This window comes from Acinonyx jubatus, chromosome D2 (genome assembly GCF_027475565.1).
Source record: "Acinonyx jubatus isolate Ajub_Pintada_27869175 chromosome D2, VMU_Ajub_asm_v1.0, whole genome shotgun sequence".
NCBI lineage: Eukaryota > Metazoa > Chordata > Mammalia > Carnivora > Felidae > Acinonyx > Acinonyx jubatus.
Genome location: NC_069393.1, coordinates 48,962,988 through 48,987,400, shown reverse-complemented (window position 1 = coordinate 48,987,400; position 24,413 = coordinate 48,962,988). Strand labels below are relative to the sequence as shown.

General features: G+C 40.2%; 1 protein-coding gene and 1 pseudogene across 6 annotated transcripts in view; one reads left to right on the top strand and one right to left on the bottom strand.

The window, feature by feature from the left end:
- The window catches only part of PANK1 (pantothenate kinase 1), a 101,235-nt gene extending 92,622 nt beyond the window's left edge, over nt 1–8,613 (top strand). For all 6 annotated transcript variants that reach the window (XM_053207651.1, XM_015069061.3, XM_027062603.2 and 3 more), the window contains 2 exons: nt 2,749–2,874; nt 7,141–8,613. In XM_053207651.1, the coding sequence (XP_053063626.1) occupies nt 2,749–2,874; nt 7,141–7,200 (186 nt within the window). In that variant the 3' untranslated portion in view covers nt 7,201–8,613. The remainder of the gene's footprint in view (nt 1–2,748; nt 2,875–7,140) is intronic.
- Nucleotides 8,614–16,930: 8,317 nt separating this feature from the next.
- Nucleotides 16,931–17,384, bottom strand: LOC106972110 (60S ribosomal protein L26-like; annotated as a pseudogene).
- Nucleotides 17,385–24,413: the final 7,029 nt, after the last annotated feature.

The following is a 24,413-nucleotide window of genomic DNA, read 5'->3' as shown; positions in this document are numbered from 1 at the left end:
CTTTCCATGCACTTTGAGTGAGCCAGCAGGTCTTTTTACAGAAATCATAATCACTTTAGGGGGAGGTCGACTGGTTTTATTTTTCACTCTTGATCTCAATTTCCTACCATTTATTGTTGGAGTGTAGCAAAAATGGTGGGTTTTTTTTTTTTAAGTATGGCCGATGAGAGGAATCACCCACCCGGTGACCTTGGGCAAGGGCTTTATTAGCCTGTGACCCGCCAGTGCAGGCTCCCTGTGGGCACACCACAAAGTGGCAGCAGGGTTTCCTGTCAGAGCCATAGTGTGAGCACTTCAGTCATTGCTTAGCGTGCTGGAGTCACAGAGTGGAGAGCCCTTGAACTCGGCTACTTCATAGAGGGGCACCACGTTTACAGATTCTAAAATATTTTTGCTGTGATTATTGGAATCCTGTAAAATGCTTCTCCATCAACATCAAACTTTTTATTCATATTATTGGATAGAAAATACAAACACATGGGGCGCCTGGGTGCCTCGGACCCAGCGTCGGACTTGGGCTCAGGTCATGATCCCATAGTTCGTGAGTTCAAGCCCCCCATCAGGCTTTCTGCTGTCAGCACGGAGGCCGCTTTGGATCCTCTGTCCCCTCTCTTTCTGCCCCTCCCTTGCTCATGCACCCGTGCGCACGCATGCTCTCTCTCTCTCTCTCTCAAAAAGAAACATTAAAAAAAAAAAAAAAAGCACATGACACAGAGTTCTAAAGACACCGAAAGGGTATATGAGGAAGTGAGTAAGTATTTCTACCTGGAAATTTCCATTTCCATCTGGAAATGTTAGCCTTACTAGAGGTAGCCATTGTTCTCCACTTTTGGGGTTTTATTTTATCTTGTATGCAATAAAGGAGAAACATTTCCTTCCAAAGGCAGCAAACTCTACAACATTCTTTTTTTTTTAACAACACTTTTATTGAGATATAATCTCACCTCATACAATTCACCCTTTACATATTATTGTATGTCTTGCTTTGCTTGTTTATCAACTTTTTATTATGAAAATTGGTAAGCCTACGTAAAGGAGTCGAATGGTATAAAGAACCTCCTTATATCTATTAACCAGACCCAACAGTTATCAAGACTTTGCCACACACACCTTATCTGTTTTCTTCTTCCTCCTCCCTCTGCTCCCCTCTCCTCCTTTTGTTCCTCCTCTCTGTTTTGCTAAAATATTTAAAAGCAAATACCAGACGGTATATCAGCCTACCTCATATACTTCAATATGCACATCCGGGAATATTGCCTCTTGCTTTTTTACATGAGAATACATGTGAGTGTTATATCTTTCCTACTGCAATGTTATTTTTATTTTTTATAAATGTTTACTTACTTATTTTGAGGGAGGGAGGGAGGGAGAGAGAGCAAGAGAGCCAGCATGCACCTGAGTGGGGGAGGGGCAGAAGGAGAGGGAGAGTCCCAAGCAGGCTCTGTGCTGTCCGCGCAGGCCCAACTCGAGGCTCAGTCTCACCAACCGTGAGATCATGACCTGAGTGGAAATCAAGAGTCAGATGCTTAACCAACTGAGCCACCCAGGTGCCCCGTCAGCATTATTTTTTTTAACTAATTTCCTGAGATTTTCTCTAGTCTTTCTTTCTTTCTTTTTTTTTTTCATAGTCATATCTTTGACTCACTTGGAATTTATTTGAAATGAGGACTGTCCATCAGCTTTTATTGTCATTCTGTTCCTTCTGGCTCATTACCAGAGTAATGCAGGACTGGGGCTTTGGTTGGACTTCCTTGTTTTAGGTGAAAAGGCAGAACTCCTAAATTTCATTAAATTCTTCTTTAATCTGAGTTTCTTACTTTGAGTGTTTCTTGTCGCATCTCAGTCTGAGCAGTTTGTAGCTACCATTGTTATTTGTGGAAGCTTATTAAAACCACCTCCCACCCGTCCACCCATGGAAAATTTTCACCATAATTAATGGGCTCATCAACTTACACTGTCAAAACTGGAGACGGTTAAGAGGCATGTTCCTAGATCCTGATTATTCCTGATAGACTGAACAGAAAATAATGTCAGCTTCCAAGACTCTCTTCCATTTGACATAAGTGACCATAGCAACTGGCTCTGTGAATGAGTGGTAGTGACCAGCTTCTGCATGGTAGTCAGGCTGAGCTCAGTGTTAAGTGTGTGTGCAGAATGCAAATCCACATCCATGTCACCAAAGCTACAAGCATATTTTTCTTTTCCATATTTTAACCCACATGCTGACCAAACAGGATAGTCCACCATACATCCTAAGGGTAGAGACTGGGAGTTGTTTCTTTTTGTATTCCTGGTGTTTGGTACAGAGCAAATGGGGCAAACCTGTTGGATGAATAATAATACCATTGCCGTTTTATTTATGAATTGGTTATAATAATAATTTATAGCTGGAATTTGAGGGATTGGAGGAATGCATAAGCAAATTTAGCTGAATTAGACTCCAATTACAATTTTATATATGTGTGTTGGTAGCTGAATTTCATATCAGACCTAAGTCAATCTAACATAATACCTGCAAACAAGCCCAATAGAGGTCTCTGCCTCGCCCAACCAGAATCTCACCCTCTCATTCTTGTGGAATGCGCTATGACGTTTGTTCAACTTCCTCTCGGAAATGCTGAAATAATTTCACTTAAAAAAATTCACTGTTGAAGGTCCTGGGAGCACATGGAGTATGGAACACTGGGTCTTTGCTACATGCTACTTTTATACTATCATTTCATTGTTTTCCTTTAATTTTTTTTCCAGAATATTGACAGAGTTGTGTTTGTTGGGAATTTTCTCAGAATCAATATGATCTCCATGAAACTGCTAGCATATGCAATGGATTTTTGGTCCAAAGGACAGCTAAAAGCTCTGTTTTTGGAACACGAGGTAGGTCAAGTCTACATGGACTTAGTCATCCTGCGTGGAGTGTATTGGGTGTTGTCTAACTTTCGAGTGAGTCCCTCCGTTTTAAAATTGGTCAAATAGAAAGACTTGCCATTTAAACTTTGCACTTAGACAAAGGATAAAGAAGAACTATATATAAAATGGAAGCTTTCTTCTCCAACAATCAGGACTTGTAGTTGGTTAGTAATAATTTTAAAAATCAGGTAAAATGGGTAATCATTAAAAAATATCTCTCTACTTTAACCATTTTAATATAAAAGTGTATACATGTTCATTCACTCACAAATTTTTCAGTGTAGGACCAAGGTTTATTTTGAGCATGGATTGGAACTGGAGCATGGATTTCTGCTGATTGGAACTCTGCTGTTTTGCTTTCTGTTTTTTTTAAAGTTTATTTATTTATTTTGGGAAAGAAAGAGAGAGAGAGAATCCCAAGCAGGCTCTGCACTGGCAGCGCAGAGCCCAGTTGGAGGCTCGAACCCATGAACCATGAGATCATGATCTGGGCTGAAGTCGGAGGCTTAACCAACTGAGCCACCCAGGCGCCCTGCTATTATCCTTTTTTTCATAATCCACAAGTATTATATAGCTTCTTTGATGTCTGATCTGTGTCTTTAAAATGGATTAAGAAATTAAAGATACTTATGAAGCAATTTGTTTGCATAATCCTAGATTTTCTCCTCAACCTTTCATATTTCGTATCCACCTACGTAGAGAGGTTTGTGACCCCTTTTTTCAGTCTTTTTCAAGAATTTAACTGGGGGTTCCTGGGTGGCTCAGTTGGTTAAGCATCCAACTTCAGCTCAGGTCACGATCTCACGGTTCATGGGTTCAAGCCCCACGTTGGACTCTGTGCTGACAACTGGGAGCCCGGAGCCTGCCTCACCTTCTGTGTCTCCCTCTCTCTCTGCCCCTCCCCTGCTCACACTCTGTCTCTCTCTCTCTCTGTCTCTCTCTCAAAACTAAACATTAAAAAAATTTTTTTTGAGAATTTAACTGGATTTTCATAGAAGTGTCCATTTATTTTGTACTCTTTTTATTGGTTTAGATGATACATAATTAAATTAGATTACGACATTAACAATAAAAGTGTCCTAAACAAATCTGAGGATAAACACAGCTGACTCTTGGCAAGCAGACAACTCTGCTGGCAGGAACGGAAGTGCCAGGGCTCCTCAGGGCAGCCTGGTGGCCCAGAGAGGCTGGTGTCCCTAGGCGTTAGCAACCTGTTTGCATAGGAAGCGGAGATCAGTTAATTCAGAGAGTCCCTTATATGGAGTTTCTATAATTCTATACATCAGAGGTTTCTAACAGTAAGGGAGGGGCCTCCCTCTCTTTTGCCCACTGCCTCCCCCACCACCTTTAAAATCAGTACTTTAAGGGGCGCCTGGGTGGCACAGTCGGTTAAGTGTCCAACTCTTGATCTTGATCTCTGCTCAGGTCGTGATCTCACAGTTCACGAGTTTGAGACCCGCATCAGGCTCTGCACTGATGGCAGATGGCATGGAGCCTGCTTGGGATTCTGTCTCTCCTTCTCTCTGCCCCTCCCCTGTTTGTGCTCGCTCTGTCTCGAAATAAATAAACTTAAAAATAAAATAAAATCAGTATTATAGAGAGCGACAGTTTATTTATCACAGGAGGTACCTAATCCCTGGGGTATATTGTAGCAGAAAAAACTTTGAGAGAACCAATATTGCAAACTTGTAATGAATAAGTACTGTGGCATTTTTCTCATCTCCAAACTGAATTATTTATTTGAAAAGTCGCTGATGCATTTATAAGTTACTTACAGTTTTCTAAGCCCATATTTTGTTTTCTTAAAGCAGCTAAAACAGTAAGAATTTAACTAGGAAAGACTTAAGGCTTAGTGACAGAACTTAATACTAAAGAAAGCTGGTTTTTTTGTTTTTTGTTTTTTCGGCCGACCTATAGCATGGAGTGATAGAACTTTGGGGGAATAGAGTCCGAGAACTTTTACCCCCCTCCCCCTCCAACCAGAGCAGCTCCCTTTTTATCTGTTTGTTTATCGTTTCCACCTAAGGTTTTGTTTGAAAAAGAAGAAAGCACCTCAGCTTTAAAAAGGCAATTAAAATGAAAAAAGAAAACCACTGTTCTAGTTCAGCTAGAGTTGCCATATTTAGTGATTAAAAACACAGGACACAGTTATTTTATCTGGCATCTATCTGTATTTTATCTGGCAACCCTAAGTCCAGATTCTCTTCAACTAAGGCAGAAAACAAACCCTGCAAGCCACCAGGAATTAAAAGCCATCTACAAGGCACATGGGTGTTAGTTGGTGGTAAAATAGGGAGTGAGATCCATCATTTTGGGGAAAGTCATTTCTGTAGGTGAAAATGTAGTCGCCTGTATTAGTTTGTACAATCCTAGGCCTCTGTGGACTACGGCTTTGCTTTGTTACGCACATATCGTAACTTAGTCTTTATGGCCAATGAAAGTGGGGCGTTTTTATAGTCCCTTGTAAATATCTCTCAGAAAATTCTCTGCATTCTTAAATTCACTCTGGCTTAGGCAGGCCTTCCTGGAGGACACTGTGGAGAGAGAACTTTTGGGAGGTGCTGGTGAGGTGATTTTCCTGCCCTGCCTCAGGGGTCCTCATTCACTCCTTCTCATTCGTTCCACTAGTAGGATTGAGAAGTAGTCAGCTGAGCAGTTAAGAGCACAGCATCTTAACTGACTAGGAGAACTTAGACAATAACTGTACGTCTCCATCTTTGTGTGAGTCTTCATAAAATGGGATGATAATAATATTTATCTCATAAAGTTATTGTGAAGATTGAATGAGTAAATTCGTGTAAAGTGCTTAGAACAATTTTTAGCGTAGGAGTGCCTGGGTGGCTTAGTCAGTTGAACATCCAATTTTAGCTCAGTTCATGATCTCACTATTGGTTGGTTTGAGCCCCATGTTGCAATTTGCGCTGACAGTGTGGAACCTGCTTGGGATTCTTTGTTTCCCTCTCTCTCTGTCCCTCCCCCACTCATACTCTCTCTCTCTCTGTCTCTCTCAAAAATACATAAACATTTTTTAAAACTTTTTTTAGAAGAACAATTTTGGGGACGCCTGGGTGGTTCAGTTAAGTGTCTGACTTCGACTCAGGTCATGATCTCGCCGTTTGTGAGTTCGAGCCCTGCATCGGCCCTGTGCGGACAGGACAGCTCAGAGCCTGGAGCCTGCTTGGATTCTGTGTCTCCCTCTCTCTCTGCCCCTCCCCCATTCATGCTCTGTCTCCCTCAAAAATAAATAAACACTAAAAAAATTTTTCTTAAGAACAATTTTTAGCACATTATGAAACCTCAAGAAATGTTAGCTGGTGGTAGCAGAAGCAGGGATCCTACCATGTAGTATTACCCCTGGCACGTTGCCTCCCATTTCCACTGGTGACCGTTGACTCAGCAACACGAGTGGAGCCTTCTACCTTTTGGAAACCAAGTTCTCTCAAAATTTTTATTTTTCATTTCCTCTCATTTTCACAAAAATATGGGCTTTTATTTTCCGGGTGAGCAAAATGAATCTCGGGCTGATTTAGATGCCATTCCGAGATCTATGAGGGAAGCTTAGCGTTCTCTCCTGTGAGACACAACCTTGAAGTCAGACAGGCTTGGGGTTGAGCCCTGGCACAAGCGTATGACGCTGAAAGGGAAATTTACTGTATTACCTTCCATTTCTCATCGGGTAATAATAATGAATTTTGCCATGGCAAGAATTAAAACACTAACACTTATAATTGTAACACTAACAATTCCAGCACTCATGTAGTACACACGAAGTGCCAGACATTTTCCTAAGCACTTTATTGACATCAGCTAATTTATTGAATATAGAAAACCAGGTATACAGGGCGTCTGGGTGGCTCAGTCAGTTAAGCGTCTGACTTCGGCTCAGGTAATGATCCCAAGTCTTGTGAGTTCAAGCCCCGCATCGGGCTCTGTGCTGACGGCTCGGAACCTGGAGCCTGCTTCGGATTCAGTGTCTCCCTCTCTTTCTCTGTCCCTCCCCCACTCGCACTCTGTCTCTCTCTCTCAAAAATAAATAAACATTAAAAAAAAAAAAAGAAAAACAGGTATATCTTCTAATATTATTATTATTGTTCTACTGTGCATGGCAGGGTTCAGGTTTGAAGTTTTTCTTACCTACAACATTAGGGGGCAGCATTCCCAGAATTATGAAAAACAGGAGGTATCCGGCTGTTTAGAGATAACCGTGCACAAGTTTCCCCATTGCTTTTGTAGGGTTATTTCGGAGCTGTTGGGGCACTGCTGGAACTGTTCAAGATGACTGATGACCAGTAGTGATGACAGTGGAGAGAAGAGCCTTCTGTGAGAACAGAGACCTGAGACCTGTCGCTGGAGAAGGTAGATGTCGCTATGGGACGGAAGCCAAGCCATTATGGCAGATGAACCTGCTGGATTTGTAAATAATTTAAAATACTTCTAGCTGATCTTTTACTCTTGGGTTTTGAGCTTATGATTCAAAATGGGGAATACAAGAGTTTTTTCTGTATACTGTATTTTTAAAACACACACACACACACACACACACACACACACACACATTTGTGCAGAGAGGCCAAACCTATGAATTTTATGCATTAACCTTGAAAAGTTGTATGAGGTTTAAGAAGGACCCGAAGTGTAAGTGCTGTTTATTTTTCTTCTGGGGTTTACTGATCAGTGTGGTAATTTTAACTTCATTTAGTAATTACTCTAGGAGATCTTACCTTTACTTATATTCATCATGACGTTTCATGATTTGCTGTTGGTTTCAAATGAAACTACAAATCTGGCATGCTTTACTGTGAACACTATTTTGTTTGTTTGTTTCTTTACCTTTTTTTTGTCTTGTTTTTTTCTGTTTGAATGTCTTATGGAGAAAGAGAGTCCTTCCCCCTGTTTCTGTCGTCAGATGACTCCCTCTCCTCTCCAATACCTTTCTTTAATGTAATTGTTTGTACCAATGAAGGGGCTGATCAGCTCACTAAGAGTGAAGCACGAGATCGAAAGCGTTCATGAATTTTATGAGTCAGGCAAAAGTTGAAAATGATATACAATGAATATACAGTGTTTTGTTGGATTTACTTTACGTTAGGTTATATTAAATTGTGTTCTCTGGTGAACTGTCCTCATTCATACCCACCATATGAGTGGCAGCAAATCCTTATGCAGGACATTGGAACTTCCTGGGTGAAGTCTCCCAGTAGATTAACCGTTCACATTGGGAGATGGGGGAGAAGTCATGGGTTGACGTGTCAGGTAATAACACCTATTTGTTTTGTACACGTATGTACATAGGAGCTTTGTAACAAGCCATCTTAAATAATAATTTTTTGATTTGAAGTATTTCAAACTGAAAACTGCATTTCAATCTCAGTTTCTAATATTAAAAAAATCATGGTACTGATCTATCTATACATATTTTTTTCTTTTTTGAAAGATGTCATTGGCACCGATGGGTAACTTTCAAATGAGAGTCTTGTACAAATATTGAAACGCATGAGGTCTAATGACTTAGAACTGATTAATCTTTTGAACTGAGCATATTGTTGAAAGGGATCTTTGCAGGCACTATGATTACTCCGTGGTGAATCTTTCCTTCTCTGCCTCCTGAGCACCATCTTTAATTGCCATATCTTCACGTCTTGGAGAACTCGATGTTAACTGAAGTATTCACTTGTCTGGTTGAAATAAAGCCTGTTTCTGTTGTGATGTGTTTAGTGTATATGTTATTTTCATTTCTTAATCGTCATGTTCATATTATCTGCTTTTGTGCCATAAAATGAGTGTGTGTTGTATTTTAGCTACTCTTCATCTCATAATTTGAGGCTTTCACATAAGGGTGTCTTCAGTTGAAGCTTGTAGCTCTAAGCAGGGATTTTTTTTTAAATAGCTTTATTGTTCTTATACAACTGATTCATTGCCAGAATATCATTACTATCTTTGGTAGTTCCCCCTCCCCCCAAATTTCAACATTTGGTCATCACAAATACATCTTATCAACTTCCACCTGGCTTTAAAAAATTCAAGCAACTAAGATGTTCTTGAAAAAGATAAATGTAAAAATGTACATATTAGCTACATTAGTGCCTTTTTTTTTTTATTATTCTCCTCAATCAATCCTACACTCCTCTGTCAGGGAATAGCAGACCTTGGATTATGGTTCTGCAGAAGAAATCAGGGCAAGTTAGTATAATTATATAATTTTTTAATTATCCGGAATCACTTGATCCTTCACTGCAAATGTGTAAAACATTAGTTTAGCTGAGGAAATCAATTATTCCATTATACAAATATCGATAAATGTAGGCTACATATAGCCAGCCAGCCTTTTTTTATAATGAGAAACTCGTAGCTCAAGGATTTTTATATTCACTTGAATCATAGACACTTTACTTTGGCTCAACATTGAAAAGAAACTTGACAAGACTGAGGAATTTTTATCTTGAACTGTATGAATTCAGAACGGTCAGGTGTTCCGGAGCATGGCTTTTGATTGTAATTCAGCTTCAGTGTGGATCTAGCTTGGCCATTGGTTAGCTGTGTGGGTAAGCCACTAAACCCTCTCTCTAAACCCTGGTTTCCTTGTTCATAAAATGGGGCATACAGTTTTTACCTCCATATCTAAAGAGCTTAGCACAAAGGCTGGCACATAGGACATGTTAGCTGTACTGGGAAGAGAAAAACAGATGTCTTAAACGAACATGTGATATCAGTGGTATCTAATCTTCTAGAATGTGGGGAGCCCATTGTAGCACAGAGATACAGGTCTTCCTATGCTAGTACATGTCCATAGCCCTGTGTCCGCAATTCCAAAACTCCAAACTCTTAAAATGTATCTTGATAACTCACTTGACAGACAAAGCTGACTTCAGGATTATTCACCACACTCTGTAGGACTCCTCATGTTTTGTTGCAAAGCTACTGATATGTTCGATTACAGGGTACCACCCCAGACCCTACTAGGGATGTTAAGTAGCGAACAATTCTGAATTTTGAAAAACATCTGGTGCCAGGAGTTTTAGATAAAGGAATTGTGGAAATATAGGTGTATTCTTCAGCTTAGGTAGCATACACAGATCCAGAGTCCCCTTGGTGGGAACTGTTATTTCAGGTAATTTGTGCTTGACCTCATCCAGTCATACAGGGAATAAGAAGCTACTTTGCACCAGGAAGGAGCTGAGGAAACCAACAGGAATTGGCTATAACTTCTGTTCTGCAAGGGAGATAAGTCTCAGACCAATTTGTGTCAAAAAGTGTCACGGGTGTCATTCACAATATTTACAACAGAGAACAAAACAAAAACCTACCCTCCCAGAGCTTACATTCCAGAAGGAAGACAGACAGATAGATAATCACTAAATAAATAATGGTAGATCAGTACTACAAAGAGAAAATGAGGTGAGGTAAAGGGCGAGAGAGGGGGTAGTTCCATTTAGAAAGCGGAAGGGGAAAAACATCGTTGGTAGAGTGGTCAAAGACAACCTCTCCTCCAAGGTGATGTTTGAGTGGGGTCAGATGAAGTCGGGAACACACCGTGTGAATCCCTGGGAGAACATTTTTTACTCCTGGCAAATGAGAATGGAGGTTTTGAGGAGCTGCAAGGATTCCAGTGTGTGTAAACAATGGGAAGAGCGACAGGAAATACAATTTCAGGAGTAGGTGTGGGCCAGGCCCAATATGAGGTCTGTACATGAGGGGAGAGGGCTGCATCTGAAGGAGGAACTGGTCACTTCTCCTAGAGGAGGCGGCTCAAGAAGTTTTCATAGAGTCCCAACCAGTGAGTACAGACCACTTGAGTGGGCCAGGGCGGGGAGGGGGGAGAGCAGGGCTTCCCAAGTGGAGAGAGTAGGGTAAGAGAAGCATTGAGAGAAGAAACAGTTGGGTTTTTCAGGGAACTAGAAGCTGTTTGCTTCAGCTAGAGCCTGGGTAGTGCCAGAGAAACCAGATACCAGGAGAGAGGAAATCAGCCAGATTATGGAAAGAGTTGTATTGCATGCTAAAGATTCTAGTGTTTTCTGTAGTCAGGGCCGAGCCATCAAAGGGTTTCAAGTCAAGTGAAACTAGAATTAATCTGACTTCTTCAAAGTGGTAACAGAGCAAAATGTGCGACTGAGGTAAAGGAGTAAACCAGTTATTATGCTTTTGAATATAGAGCACCATTTTATTCTCATGTTTGCTTCAGTTCCTCTGTTGTGTCGGACCTCATGCAATAGCTGCTTAGTGGACCACGTTTCTCTGTAACTAAGAGGGTTATATAAGCTCTTGAGAAATTCCCCACAGGGCAAAGGCTGCTAATAGCTACAACCCTGCTATGATTCCATTTAGTGATTAGGAAGATTTCAACACCACTGATCACCATTAACTCCATAACTTGTGAGAACTGTTTGGAGAGAAGGCTCTTTTGCTCCCAATGATCAGAAGACGACCCCAAATTTGTGAGGAAAATTGAACTAATGCCCATATTCTACTGGGTCTACCAGGTGCTGGCTATTCACTCCATCTATTTAGTTTTGACAAATTTAATTAATTTGAATTAGTTTTGACATAATTAATTTAATAATGCCTATGATCTGGGAGGCATTGGGTAAGTTCCGGGATGCATTCAGTGGGAGTGAGACAGCAAGGCCCCTCCTTTCATCGGGCTTACATTCTCACGAGGGAGGTGGACTTTCAGCACATGAACCGACAAATAAACAGGAAAATAGCATTTAGTGATCAGGCTGTGAAGACAAGAAACAGGGTGATATGGCAGAGAGGGAGGCAAGGGACTTCCTTTGTAAGATGGGCATAAGATACAAATATGAAATAATGGCCTCAGCTCTTGAGGAACGACCATTAGGTTTATCTTGCTGTCATTCATTACCACCTCCACAACAAAAATGGGAGATGTGTTTGGGAAACAGTTTGGAAGTCAATTCATTTTCCTTTTATTTTACTTAGAATAATCAATTTGGTTCCCATACGAGTTCAAAATCATTATGTTACATGAGATAATATTCATTTAGTAATGCACCGTTTTCACTCCTCCCTCATTTCATGAAACAGTATTATTTGAGCTGTTCACTTGAATCTTTATTGTCAATGCCTTTGTCATTATCAGGGTCATTTAGTGGTTTCCAGAGCGCGCCAAGTCTGACACACGGCACTTTTTTGCATCTACTTATGATATTGAGACTGGATTATTTTTTAACCAATCCACAAGCACTTACTCCCGCAATGACCTCACTTATTTGTTTCATTTTTCAAAAGTGTTATATTGGCGATGCCATAGTGTAACCATTTATGTAGTGCCTTTTATGGTACGCTTACAAAGGTTAGTTTATGAGTATTCATCACCTGCAATACAAAAATAAAAGATAATAATAAAAGATAATTAAAAGTCTTTGCCTCTTTTTTGTGCTCACTCTATCAGGTAAACACCAAACATCCCAAACTAGAATGAATTGAGGTTATTTCACTTAATGTTGTCACCAATTCTCAATGAGTTTGCAGTGAGAATTCATCTTCCTAAGCATTCTTGGGGTGCCTGGGTGGCTCAGTCGGTTAGGTGTCTGACTCTTGGTTTCAGCTCAGGTCATGATCTCAAGGTTTATGAGTTCAAGCTCCGCATCAGTCTTGACATCCGCATCCACTGACAGTGTGGATCTTGCTTGGGATTCTCTGTCTCCCTCTCCCTCTCTCTGTGCACCTCCCTCACTCGCTCTCTATCCCTCTCTCTCAAAAAAAAAAAAAAATACATAAATTAACTTAAAAAATTAAACTTAAGTAACTTTTATAATTTTAACAAGTTTGACATGCATATAATCTAAATTAAAGAAAGCTCCAGAAGACTGAAAAAAATAGCAGTACCCATGTTTTCTTTTCTTTCTTGTTTTTTGTCCCTCTTTCTCTTTATACTTTATTAATGACACATGGTACTTCCTCAGTGTGTACAGGCAAAGCCAAGGGCTGGGAAAGGGCACTTGGATATGTCAGACCACCAAAGTTGTAGCTAATGTGCAGAGCTACCGGAACGATCCTGACTGGAGGATTATGGGGAGGGGTATGTTCAGCATTCCAACCAATGCCTGGGTATATTTTTATCAGGAACTCTTTTTTCAACATTGGCTGTTGTTCTTTCTTGTTTTATCTCACTATTCTGAGCAAAGCAGCTTCCCAGATAAGCGTAGGGTGACAAGTGGAAATTTTTTGGGTAGTTGTATGTTTAAACATTTCTAAAACTATTTTTATTCTATGCTCATACTCAATTGATAGTTTGACAAAGTATAAAATATTAGGTTAGATTTTTTTTTCCCCCAGAATTCTGAAGGCGTAGCCCTATTATTGTCAAGCTTCCAGTGTTACTGTGAGAAAGCCTGATGTCATTCTGACTCCTGATCTTCACATGTGACTTCTTCCCCCCTCTTTTTCTGGAAGCTTTTGGAAATTTATCAACTTCTGGCTTCAGCCCCAACCTGTAAACAGCTTGGAATTCATCACTCCCATCCTTATAAGAAAAAAACTAAAAACTGAAAATCAATAACTTTTCTTGGGCTCATCAGAGAACTGAGGTCATAGGGCAAACTGCCAGCCTGAAATCTGAAGAGACAGAAAATCACAGCTGAAATCAATTTTCCTACCTCCCATTAACTGGTGGGTACACTTACATGACAATTTTGGCAAACTGGTGGAGGATGAGTGTAATCTAGCAGAAGAGAGAGAAATTCCTGGGGGCCTGCAGTCTTAGGCGGGGGTCTCCACACTTTCATGTGCCTCCAGGAACTCCATCAGGCTCTCATGGTGAAGAGCTGAGAAAAATTCTCTTGTGTCTCTGGCAGAGGGACAGTAAAAGTAACCATTTTGAAATTGGTCTAGAGTATTCTCCATGAAAAAGGGCTGGTTTCCAATGGTCAATCTATTTTTTAATTTTTTAATGTTTATTTAGTTTTGAGAGAGAGAGAGAGACAGAGTGTGAGTGGGGGAGGGACAGAGAGAGCTGGAGACACAGAATCCGAAAGAGGCTCCAGGCCACCCAGGTGCCCCTCCAGGGGTCAGGATTTTATCAGAGATTTATCTCACCTGGGCGGGGGGGGGGGGGGGGGGGGTGGTGTGGACAGAAAAATTCCCTAACTTCAGCTTCCTTTTGTATCCCTATCTCAACTAAGGCTGGGGAAGGAAGAGGGAGTACAAGGAGGAGGTGGGAAAAGGGGAATTCTGGGAAACATGAACCCACAGCCCAGGGACACAGGCCCACTGCAAGACGGAGATTTCCTCTTAAGATTATGAATATTTCCCCTCCTTACCTCCTACCACCACATCAACATGGCTTCAGTATAATAACAGTGGATTACAGCTCAAAGAGAGCTGTAAGGTGCAGATTCTACTTAAGAACTTATTAGGGAAACTCAAAGACAACAGAGGAGTTACAAACAAGGACACAGGGGCATCTGGGTGGCTCAGTTAAGTGTCCAAGTCTTGATTTCAGCTCAGGTCATGATCACTCGGTTTATGGGTTCGAGCCCCACATCTGGCTCCACGCTGAGAGTGCAGAGACTGCTTGGGGTTCTCTCTCTCTCCCTCTCTCTCTGCCCCTCCCCCACTCATGCGCTCCCTCTCCCTCTCAAAATAAATAAACTTAAAAAAAAAAAAAGACACAAGGAGTTTGAAGCCTCTGCACCTACAGCTACAGCAATGTTAAACACAGCCCAACTCCTAGCCAGATTCACATAAATCTCACACTAAAAGCCATTGTACCTCAGTTTCTATTACCTAATACATCCTTTGTAGCTTTCAGCAAAAGATTATATGACATGCAAAGAGACAAGAAAAAACAGTCTGGAGAGATCAAGCAAGCATCAGACTCCAATATGACATAGATTTTGGAATTACCAATCAGGGAATTTAACATAAATATGTGAAGGATTTTAATGGAAAAGGTAGAACAAGAACTGATTGGCAATGTAAACAGAGAGATGAAAAATCTAATGAGGAATCAAAAGGAAACGCTAGAAACTAAAATGCTGCAACAAGAAGTGAAGAATGCTTTTGATAGGCTCATCAGTAGACCAAACACGGCTAAGGAAAGAATCAGTGAGCTTGAAGACATGTCAATAATATCTTCTAAACAAAATCCAAAGAGAGAACAGAATACCCAAGAGCTGTGGCATAATTTCAAACAATATAACCTACACATACTTAGAACACCAGAAGAGGAGAGAGAATGGAGCTGAAGAAATGTTTGAAGAAATAATGGCTGAGAATTTTCCAAAATTAATGACAAATACCAAACCACAGATCCAAGAAGCTCGAGGATCTAGACAAGAAAAATACCAAAAAATCTACACCTAGGCATATCCTATTCAAACTGCAGAAAATCAAAGACAAAGAGAAAACTCTGAAAGAAGCAAGGAGTTGGAGAAGGGGGGTCTTACATATGGAGGGAACAATGCTAGGACTTAACCACTTACCACTTACAGTGGACTTCTCCTCATAGACCACACAAGTGATAAGAGAATGGGCTAAAAATATTTAAACTATTGAGGCACCTGGGTGGCTCAGTCAGTTGAGGGTCCGACTTTGGATCAGGTCATGATCTCACCTTTCATGAGTTCAAGTCCCACATCAGGCTCTGCAGTGCAGAGCCTGCTTGGGATTCTGTCTTTCCCTCTCTCTGCCCCTTTCCCACTTGCTCTCTCTCTCTCTCTCTCTCTCTCACTCTCAAAATAAATAAACTTAAAAAAAAATATTTAAACTATTGAAGAAACTTCTCTGCTTCACCAGTATTCTGAACATGTATAATGATAAGCCTTAGTGTGAATGTATTTTTATTGGCTAAGCTGGTTACATAATGGATTCTTTCAAACTGAAAATTTGTATCCTTCATCTCTGAGAAATTTTCTAATATTACTTCTTTGATAATTCCATCCCCTCTCTGATCTCTTGCTCGGGAGCTACCCTTGTTTGGATGTGTTGGACTTCCTGTATTGGTTGTCTAATTTCCATATTCCTTTTTCTTCTAGTTTTCATCTTAATCTTTTTGCTCCATTTCACCTTTATCTTCCAGCTCTTCTATGAAGTTATTATTGCTACTATTTCTACCATTATGCTGGATTTCCCAACAACTATTTTTGTTGTCTGTTTTTTTCATAACCTATGTTTTATTTTTTCAAAAAAATATTTTGTCTTTTATGTTTTTACATGTCTGAATAGTCTCTCTTCCAAATTGCTTTTTTTCTATGTGCTTTGGTCTCTGTCTTTCACTTTAGAGGCTTTCCCTAGATGTCTTGTGATCCTTGTGTGACAAAAAGTTGATTGAAGGTTTAAGTAAGGGGTGGAACTTGATGATTGGACTTCACTGTAAGGTGATCTGGCTCAGCCATTTCTTTGGAGACACCCACTGTCAATATCTTTGGATCTTTTCTCCAGGATTCATGATAGCCTCCAGAGAAGGTGTTTCCCATCTCCTTTCTGGAAATATAAGCTTGACTGCAGAGCATTCTGGGAGTGGAGTGAAGAGAGGAATCTGAACTTCTAGAATAAGAGGCAATGAGGTATAGGTGGTACTCTGGAGCCACCTGCTGTATGAGCTTAGACAAGTTAACATCTCTGTGATTCACTTTCCTCAGCTGTCAAATGCAAACAAAATTTGTTAGGAGAATTAAACTGGTTAGTATATGTAAAATGTTTTAAAGACTACCCAAGCACCAGGTAAATGTTGGCTATCATCATAAATAGACTAACTTAATTCCCCTATTTCAATACCATACCCTATCCACAATAATGCCAAATGTTGATCCATCCAGGTGTCTCTCAATCTCTCACTCTCTCCTGTATGTGTGTGTGTGTGTGTGTGTGTGTGTATAGTTATTTATTATTTTGTTTTCACAAAATTATTAATCAAAACAACAAAAGCAGATTTACAGAGCTACATATCAATAACAAAACATGAATGAAACGAAATGTTTGAGAGACATCTTGGAAAGTTTCAAAGGAATACACGTCAGGCTAAAAGTCTACAATTAAACCATGGTTGCACAACAGGCTATATTCATTCTTGCATTTTCTCATTAAGTTCTTATATTTGCCTTTCTCTTTTCCAACTTGTCAGGATTTGGCTTTGCATTCAAGAATTTTTTTTCTGATCTTTGTCCAGTTTTAGCCTAGTGAGAACCACCTCTTAGGGGTGAGAAAATAGATCTTGCTTGTGTGAATGCCACATGGAGAGTTGTACCATTAGCCTTCTCATGCTGTACCCACTCCATGTAGATGACATATATCTTTCTGTACACTTGGACTAACTTGCCACTTTGGTGACCTTTGCAGTGTCCTTGAACCACCTGGCCCTCATCATCCTTGTTACATGGGCCTGGCACGTTGTACTTTTGCTGCAGCTTCTTGGACATTGGGGAAGACAGGATCTTCCTGTGCATGTGCAAGGGGGCACTGAGGGGGCATTTGAGATTTTTGCTGTGGTCCAAGGTCATAAAGGAGTTGAACTTCATGGTGACCATCTACCTGGCACTGGGCAGTCTCCTTTAAATTTTGAGAGTTACTGACAATTTGCCCTTCCAAACAGTAGGAGTATACACATTGTACATGATTTTTGGTAGTGCTTACTTTCCTACACACTCATCCGCACTAGGTATTATCAATCCTTTCATAATTTCCAATCGTATAGATGAAAAATGGTATCTCCTTTTAATATGCATAGAAAGTCTTTGAGATCTTCCTGATCCAGAGCTTTTGATTCTAATATTGGGAATTGCAATGAACTTGTCAGGTCAAAAGAGAAGCTATCTTACAGTCTTTGAGAAGGCAATGCAGTTGAGTGAATCAGAAAACAAAAAAAAAATTCTGCAATGAGCCTGCTTTGGTTGAAGCCTGTCTTTAAGCTAGAGTGTGACCGTGGGTGAGTCCCCTAACCTCTGAAAGCCTCAGTTAGTTCATCTGTAAAATGGGGATAAAACTAGTTATTCCCTTAGATGATTGTAAGGATTAAGTGATGATGAAAAAGAGCTGAGACCTGTGCCTGGCTCAGGTGCTCATGCTCAGTAAAAATCAGTCCTGAGCAGTCCCCGAAGGGAGCAGCCACTCACACTGCCTCTGCCTCTGCCTCCAAGAATTATGCATGTGACCTGGCACATTATCTTTCTTTTTTGGTCTTTTGCAAATGCTGGGTTTTTTTTGTTTTGTTTTGTTTTGTTTTGTTTTTTTTTGTCATATGTGAGCAATCATTTTCTCTAAGTTCTGTAGGTTATAAAAGTGCACTTGTTAAGAACATTTAATGTTCTAAGTGTCTCATTGGCTAGTTTATCCTCATGATATCCTCATGAACTAGGCAAACAGGCGATGTTATCTCTACTTTACATCAAGAAAGTCAAGGCAGAGAAAGCAAAAGAAGCTTCTCTAGGTTAAAAGAGTAAGTTGGATGGGGCGCCTGAGGGGCTCAGTGGGTTGAATGTCTGACTCTTGATTTCGGCTCATGAGGTCATGATCCCAGGGTTGTTGGATCGAGTTTCACCCTGAATGTGGAGCCTGCTTAAGATTCTCTCTCTCTCTCTCTCTCTCTCTCCCTCTGCCCCTCTCCCCAGCTCACTCTCTCTCTCTCTAAAATAAAAATGAAAAAATGAAAACTAAAAGAATACATTGGTAGCAGATTTTGGATGAAAATCTCAATTTTAGTAGTTAGGAAATGCCAAAGTGTGGCTTTATTCCAGGGGAGCTAACTTGGTGTAATATATGAATGCCTACTCTAGTAAGTCAGTAAGGATGAATTATAATTAACATAAAAGTTATTCATAGACAAACACACTTCATTTCTAAAACATCTAATGGTTTTTGGAAACTGCGCAAATACTTAAAATATTACAAATGCATTGGAATTAATATTAGCAGCACACACATCTTGTAAAGTAATGAACAAAGTTGCTGTTATATTTGTATTATAAAGTAAGGCAAATTAACCTAATTTTGCCTATTGTTTAATAGGAGGGATGGATCCTTAAAAATAGTTGTCAGTTCCGAGTCTCATAAAGCTTCCTGAAAATTACCTCAAAAGAATTGAGGCACAGATATATTATCCAATGAGAAAAAAAAAATTTATAATTAAAAACAAAATAATAACCTAGTCCCAAATTACATGAAGCAAAAATGGGTATAACTGAAGGGAGAAATAGAAAATTCAACAGTAGCTGGAGATTTCAAAATCCACCTTCCCATAGCGGATGGAAGAATTCGTCAGAAGATCAATAAGGAAGTAAAAGACTTGACCAGCACTGTAAACACCACAGACCTAACAAGACATCTATAAAATACTCCAGTGGAACACAGCAGAACACCGTTAAAGACAGCAGCAGAATGCACCCTCTCCTTAAGGGCCCATGGAGCAGTCTCCATGATCAACCACATGCGAGGTCATGCAACCGGCCCCCCGAAGTTTAAAAAGACTGAAATCATTCAAGTTATGCTGTCTGAGGACAGCAGAATTAAATTAGATATCAATAATAAAAGAAATCTGGGGAACTCACAAATACATGAAAATTAACACACTCCTAAACAATCAACGGGTCAAAGAAGAAATTACAAAGGAACCAAAAAACTGCTTTGAGATCCATGAAAAGGACAACACAAATGTCAAAACTTCACTGGACGCAGTTAAAAGTGCTTTGGTTATGTTGTAAATATTATTTGGCTGTAAAAAGGGATGAAGTGCGGGACGCCTGGGTGGCTCAGTCGGTTAAGCGACCGACTTCAGCTCAGGTCATGATCTCCGAGTTCATGAGCTCAAGCCCCACCTCAGGCTTTGTGCTGACAGCTCAGAGCCTGGATCCTGCTTCAGATTCTGTGTCTCCCTCTCTCTCTCTCTCTCTCTCTGCCCCTTGCCAGCTTGCGCTCTTTCTCTCTCAAAACAAACCTTAAAAAAAGGGGGGGGGGGGATGAAGTGAGGAGGCTCATGACATGGAAAAACCTTGAAAATAATCTGAGGGGAAGAAGCCAGTCACAAAAGACCACACATTGTATGATTCCATTTGGAAAAAATGTTCAAAATAGGCAAAGCTATAGAGAAGAAGGTAGATTAACAGCTTTCTAGGGCCACGGATTTGGGAGAAATGAAGAGTCGCTCTTAATAGATATCAGGCTCCTTTTCTGGGTGATGAAAATGTTCTAAAATTGATTGAGGTGGTGGTGGTACAACACAACTAGAAATCATGGGGTTATGCGCTTTATTTAAAAAAAAAAAATTTTTTTTTCAACGTTTATTTTTGGGACAGAGAGAGACAGAGCATGAACGGGGGAGGGGCAGAGAGAGAGGGAGACACAGAATCGGAAACAGGCTCCAGGCTCCGAGCCATCAGCCCAAAGCCCGACGTAGGGCTCGAACTCACGGACCTCGAGATCGTGACCTGGCTGAAGTCGGACGCTTAACCGACTGCGCCACCCAGGCGCCCCAGTTATGCACTTTAAATGGATTAATTAAATGGTATTCGAATTATATTCTGGTGAAGCTGTTTTTCAAAAGCAAATTAGATGTGAAGATTGAAAAAAAAATCCCGTGGATGTTGCACAAAAGCTAAATTATGTATGTTAATAATTGGATGTTCTTTTTCTTTTTTCTTTTCTTTTTTTACCGGACAGACATTATTTTGAATTTTGTAAAATAGTCTCATCTTGAGACTAACAACTTTTTTAGTCGTTTTACTTTTCCACCTTCTTTTCCCTGAACATTTCTTGACTTACCACATGTTTAGACACAACCACCAAGGGCATGTAGTCAAATTTGTGTAGCCCAAAGTTGATGCGGTGACAGTAGGAGCACTGTGACATAAAGGCAAATAGTCTCAGCCCCAGTTGTGTAAATTGCTGGGTGTTTTAAAACAAATTCCCTTTTAATTTTTGCAGTTCCAGGGGCGCCTGGGTGGCTCAGTCAGTTAAGCGTCCAACTTCAGCTCAGGTCACGATCTCATGGCTCCTGAGCTCGAGCCTCGTGTCAGGCTCTGTGCTGACAGCTCAGAGCGTGGAGCCTGCTTCAGATTCTGTGTCTCCCTCTCTCTCTCTGCCCTTCACCTGCCCATGCTCTGTCTCTCTGTCTCTGTCTCTCTCTCAAACATAAACATTAAAAAAATTAATTTTTGCAGTTCTAGCTTAAGGAGAGCTTTAAATTTTCCCTTAGGTCATAAAGCAACAAGAAAGAATTGAACCTTTTTTTAATATTCGATCTCTTCTCTTCTCTTCTGTTCTCTTCTCTTCCTCCCTTCACACAGCTCAAGGAGATTTACTGTTGCTATTTAAACCAGGTTCAGCATCTGAAGAATTTATGCCATTTGGCTTCCATGACGTGGCTAAGGAATTATGTCTGGTTTAGCACATTCCATGAGTGAGACAGGTGGATTTTGTGCATCCTTAAGAGATCTTCTTGTGTATTTTTAAGAAATACTTAAATTTTAATTTTAAAGAAAACTTAAATTTTGCAATAATTGTTTTCCATTAGCTACTCAAGTTTCTTTACCCTGACATAGGAAATATCTTCTCAGGGCATGTTCTCAGACGGTTTTTTTCTAGACTGTTCTTTAGCCTTTATGTTGTGTGTGTGTTTGTATATACATGGTGTATGGGGAAAGAGACCCCAAGTTAATCCTGCAAGTAATGTATTTAGAGTTGATGTCAAAACTGTAATTTTAGCAGAGTGTATTTTTAAATTTGATATTTGAATAGTTTGTCAAATGTCACATTATTTTAAATATAGACCGAAAGTGTTTTTGTATTAAGCTCCATAAGTGTGTGGGTTGAAATCAGGCAAGTTAAATGCAATTGTGAATTTTAAACAGGAACATTTTTAAGCATTCTCCTTTGGGGTTTGATTACTATTTATACTGGATTTATAAATTTTGAAATGAGCAGTCACTCTTGTCTATCTGTTCGTGTGCCAACATCAACATTGAATATATCAAGTAGTTATTTATGCAATATTTAGACAAGCAAAGGAGAGGGAGGCAATTATTATCTGTAGATCCTACCCACACAACTTAGAGTAACTTCAGAGAAAATGGTTTAGTTGTCCACACAATTGAGTTTTGTTGGCTCTGCCCTGACCATTTATTTATTTATTTACTGTTTATTTACTTACTATATTTATTTATTTTTGAGCTAGTGAGGGGGGTGGCAGAGAGAGAGGGACAGAGGATCCAAAGAAGACCCCATCCTCTCTCAGAGCACAGCCCAATGTGGGGCTCGAACCCACGGACCCTGAGATCATGACCTGAGCTGAAGTCAAGACGTTTAACCGACTGAGCCACCCAGGCGCCCTTCCCGTGAACATTTAGTTGATGACACAATTCTTCCTGTTCTTCAGCCTATGTCTACTGTCTACACCCGACCTCTGCTGTCCGCGGCAGTCACAGCGATGGTGGGGAATTAGGCAGGAGGTCTGTCTCAGCAAAATCAAGCTGTAGGGATCTCTGTTCATTACAAAACTTGGTCTCATAGAACCCTAAGGCCCATTTCTGTTTTGGTGGCCATCGAGAAATTGCCAGATGTAACCTCACTTGGATAGAAGAAATTAACCTTTTTATAAGGGTATAGAGAATTAAGATTGGTTTTAACAAGAGAATACCACACTGCCAAGCAAACTCAAAATACGCTGGCATGCAAACTCTAAGGTGTAGAGACTTAGAAACTCATTATATAATGCTAACTACTCATTAATTACCACTCATGTTTGAATGTCAGCTCTTATTCACTGATTCAGTGCTGCAAAACAGCTTGAGTGGAAGCAATGAGTCTCGCCTTTCAACTCAGGAGAAGTTAACTTTGATCAGTCAAGTGGTAAATTGCAAAACTATGATAAAGGCCTTGCCCAAAGCAAGGTTACCAAGTATAAGAAGTGGAAATTAGACACTCCACTGTCATTCTGACTTAAAAATTCCTAAATAAATGTTAAACATCTGCTTAGAAAATATTCATTAGGAAGGTGCCAGATTATTAGCCTGCTTTGAACTCCCTTGAACTCTCAGCACAGAATGAAGAGGGAGGGCTTGGAATGGAGATGATCTTTAACACCCTCCAAGCCTGAGCTTTTGTGATTCTGAGTATCAGGCACTGAGCCTGCCCTTTACAAAGCTAACACATGGAAATAAAACATGTTTACTCCGAAAAGAGTTCCTAACAATGACAGCACTGACAAATTAAGCCTGTCATGTGCTCTGCGCTCCTGCAACATCCTTGCACGGTCTGCAACATCCAGACAATGAAGGAGGTGGGGGTTCCTGTCTTCACCGAACACGAGAAAAGACTGAGGCTCCAAGAAGGTAAGGAACACACCCATGATCACGTGCCAATAATCGAGAATCCTGAACCGGCCTTCTGGAGAAAATCCAGGTTTCTTTGGGTCCAAACGATCCTGATGTTTGTTTCCATTCTCCAAAGGGGATTGTGTAAGGAGGCAATGCCTGTGTAACTATCGAGATTTCTTCACAATTTCACACTGGCTGATCTGAGGTCCTAACTCAGGTGCCTTCCTTCTCGGTTATTCAGTTAATATTCACATGCTTCCCTTCGGCCTTCTCTCATTTTCCACATTCCACACCAGCACTGATGGTCAGGCTAGAGCGCTTCTAAAACAAACAACAACCAAAAAACTTATTCACTAAACTTTTATGTGGTTAAAATAATATGTATTTTGCCTTGTCCAGGAAAAAATCCTTGACTTTACAAAATACTGACTTGACATTGCAAAGATCCATGCCGAAATTATATTTGAAAAATGGAACGATTATTGATTTCTGTATCAATTTTCTGTCTCATGTATTGAAATAGATGCTTTCTATTTTATTCAATAACTTGCATTCTTAGCTCTGATGTTACTTTTGAATATTTATATTTTTCACAAAAACCAGTTCATCTTGATGTGATTTCTTTTTTTTTTTTTAACTCACCTTTCAATTATAAATTTGGGGAGAGAGGTATATAAAAATTATGGTATTTGGCTTTCAGCATTTCTCATTATATTTAAATTTTTTAGTGGTAATGCAATCTTTAGTTTCAGTGAGTAAACCTCTTTTTGATAGCTAATTGATTTTTTAAGATTATTTATTTATTTTTATTTTTTTTTTTAATTTTTTTAAAATATTTATTTTTGAGACAGAGAGAGACAGAGCATGAACGGGGGAGGGTCAGAGAGAGAGGGAGACACAGAATCTGAAACAGGCTCCAGGCTCTGAGCTGTCAGCACAGAGCCTGATGCGGGGCTTGAACTCACGAACCGCGAGATCATGACCTGAGCCGAAGTCGGACGCTTAACCGACTGAGCCACCCAGGCGCCCCTTTATTTTGAGAGAAAGAGAGAGAGCAGGAACACAAGTGGGGGAGGGACAGAGAGAAAGGGAGAGAGAGAATCCCAAGCAGGCTCCGTGCTGTCAGCATGAGCCCCACGGGGGGCTTGATCTCACAAACCCTGAGACCATGACCTGAGCCAAAATCAAAAGCCCAATGTCCAACCAATTGAGCCACCCAAGTGCCCCAATATCTAATTTTTT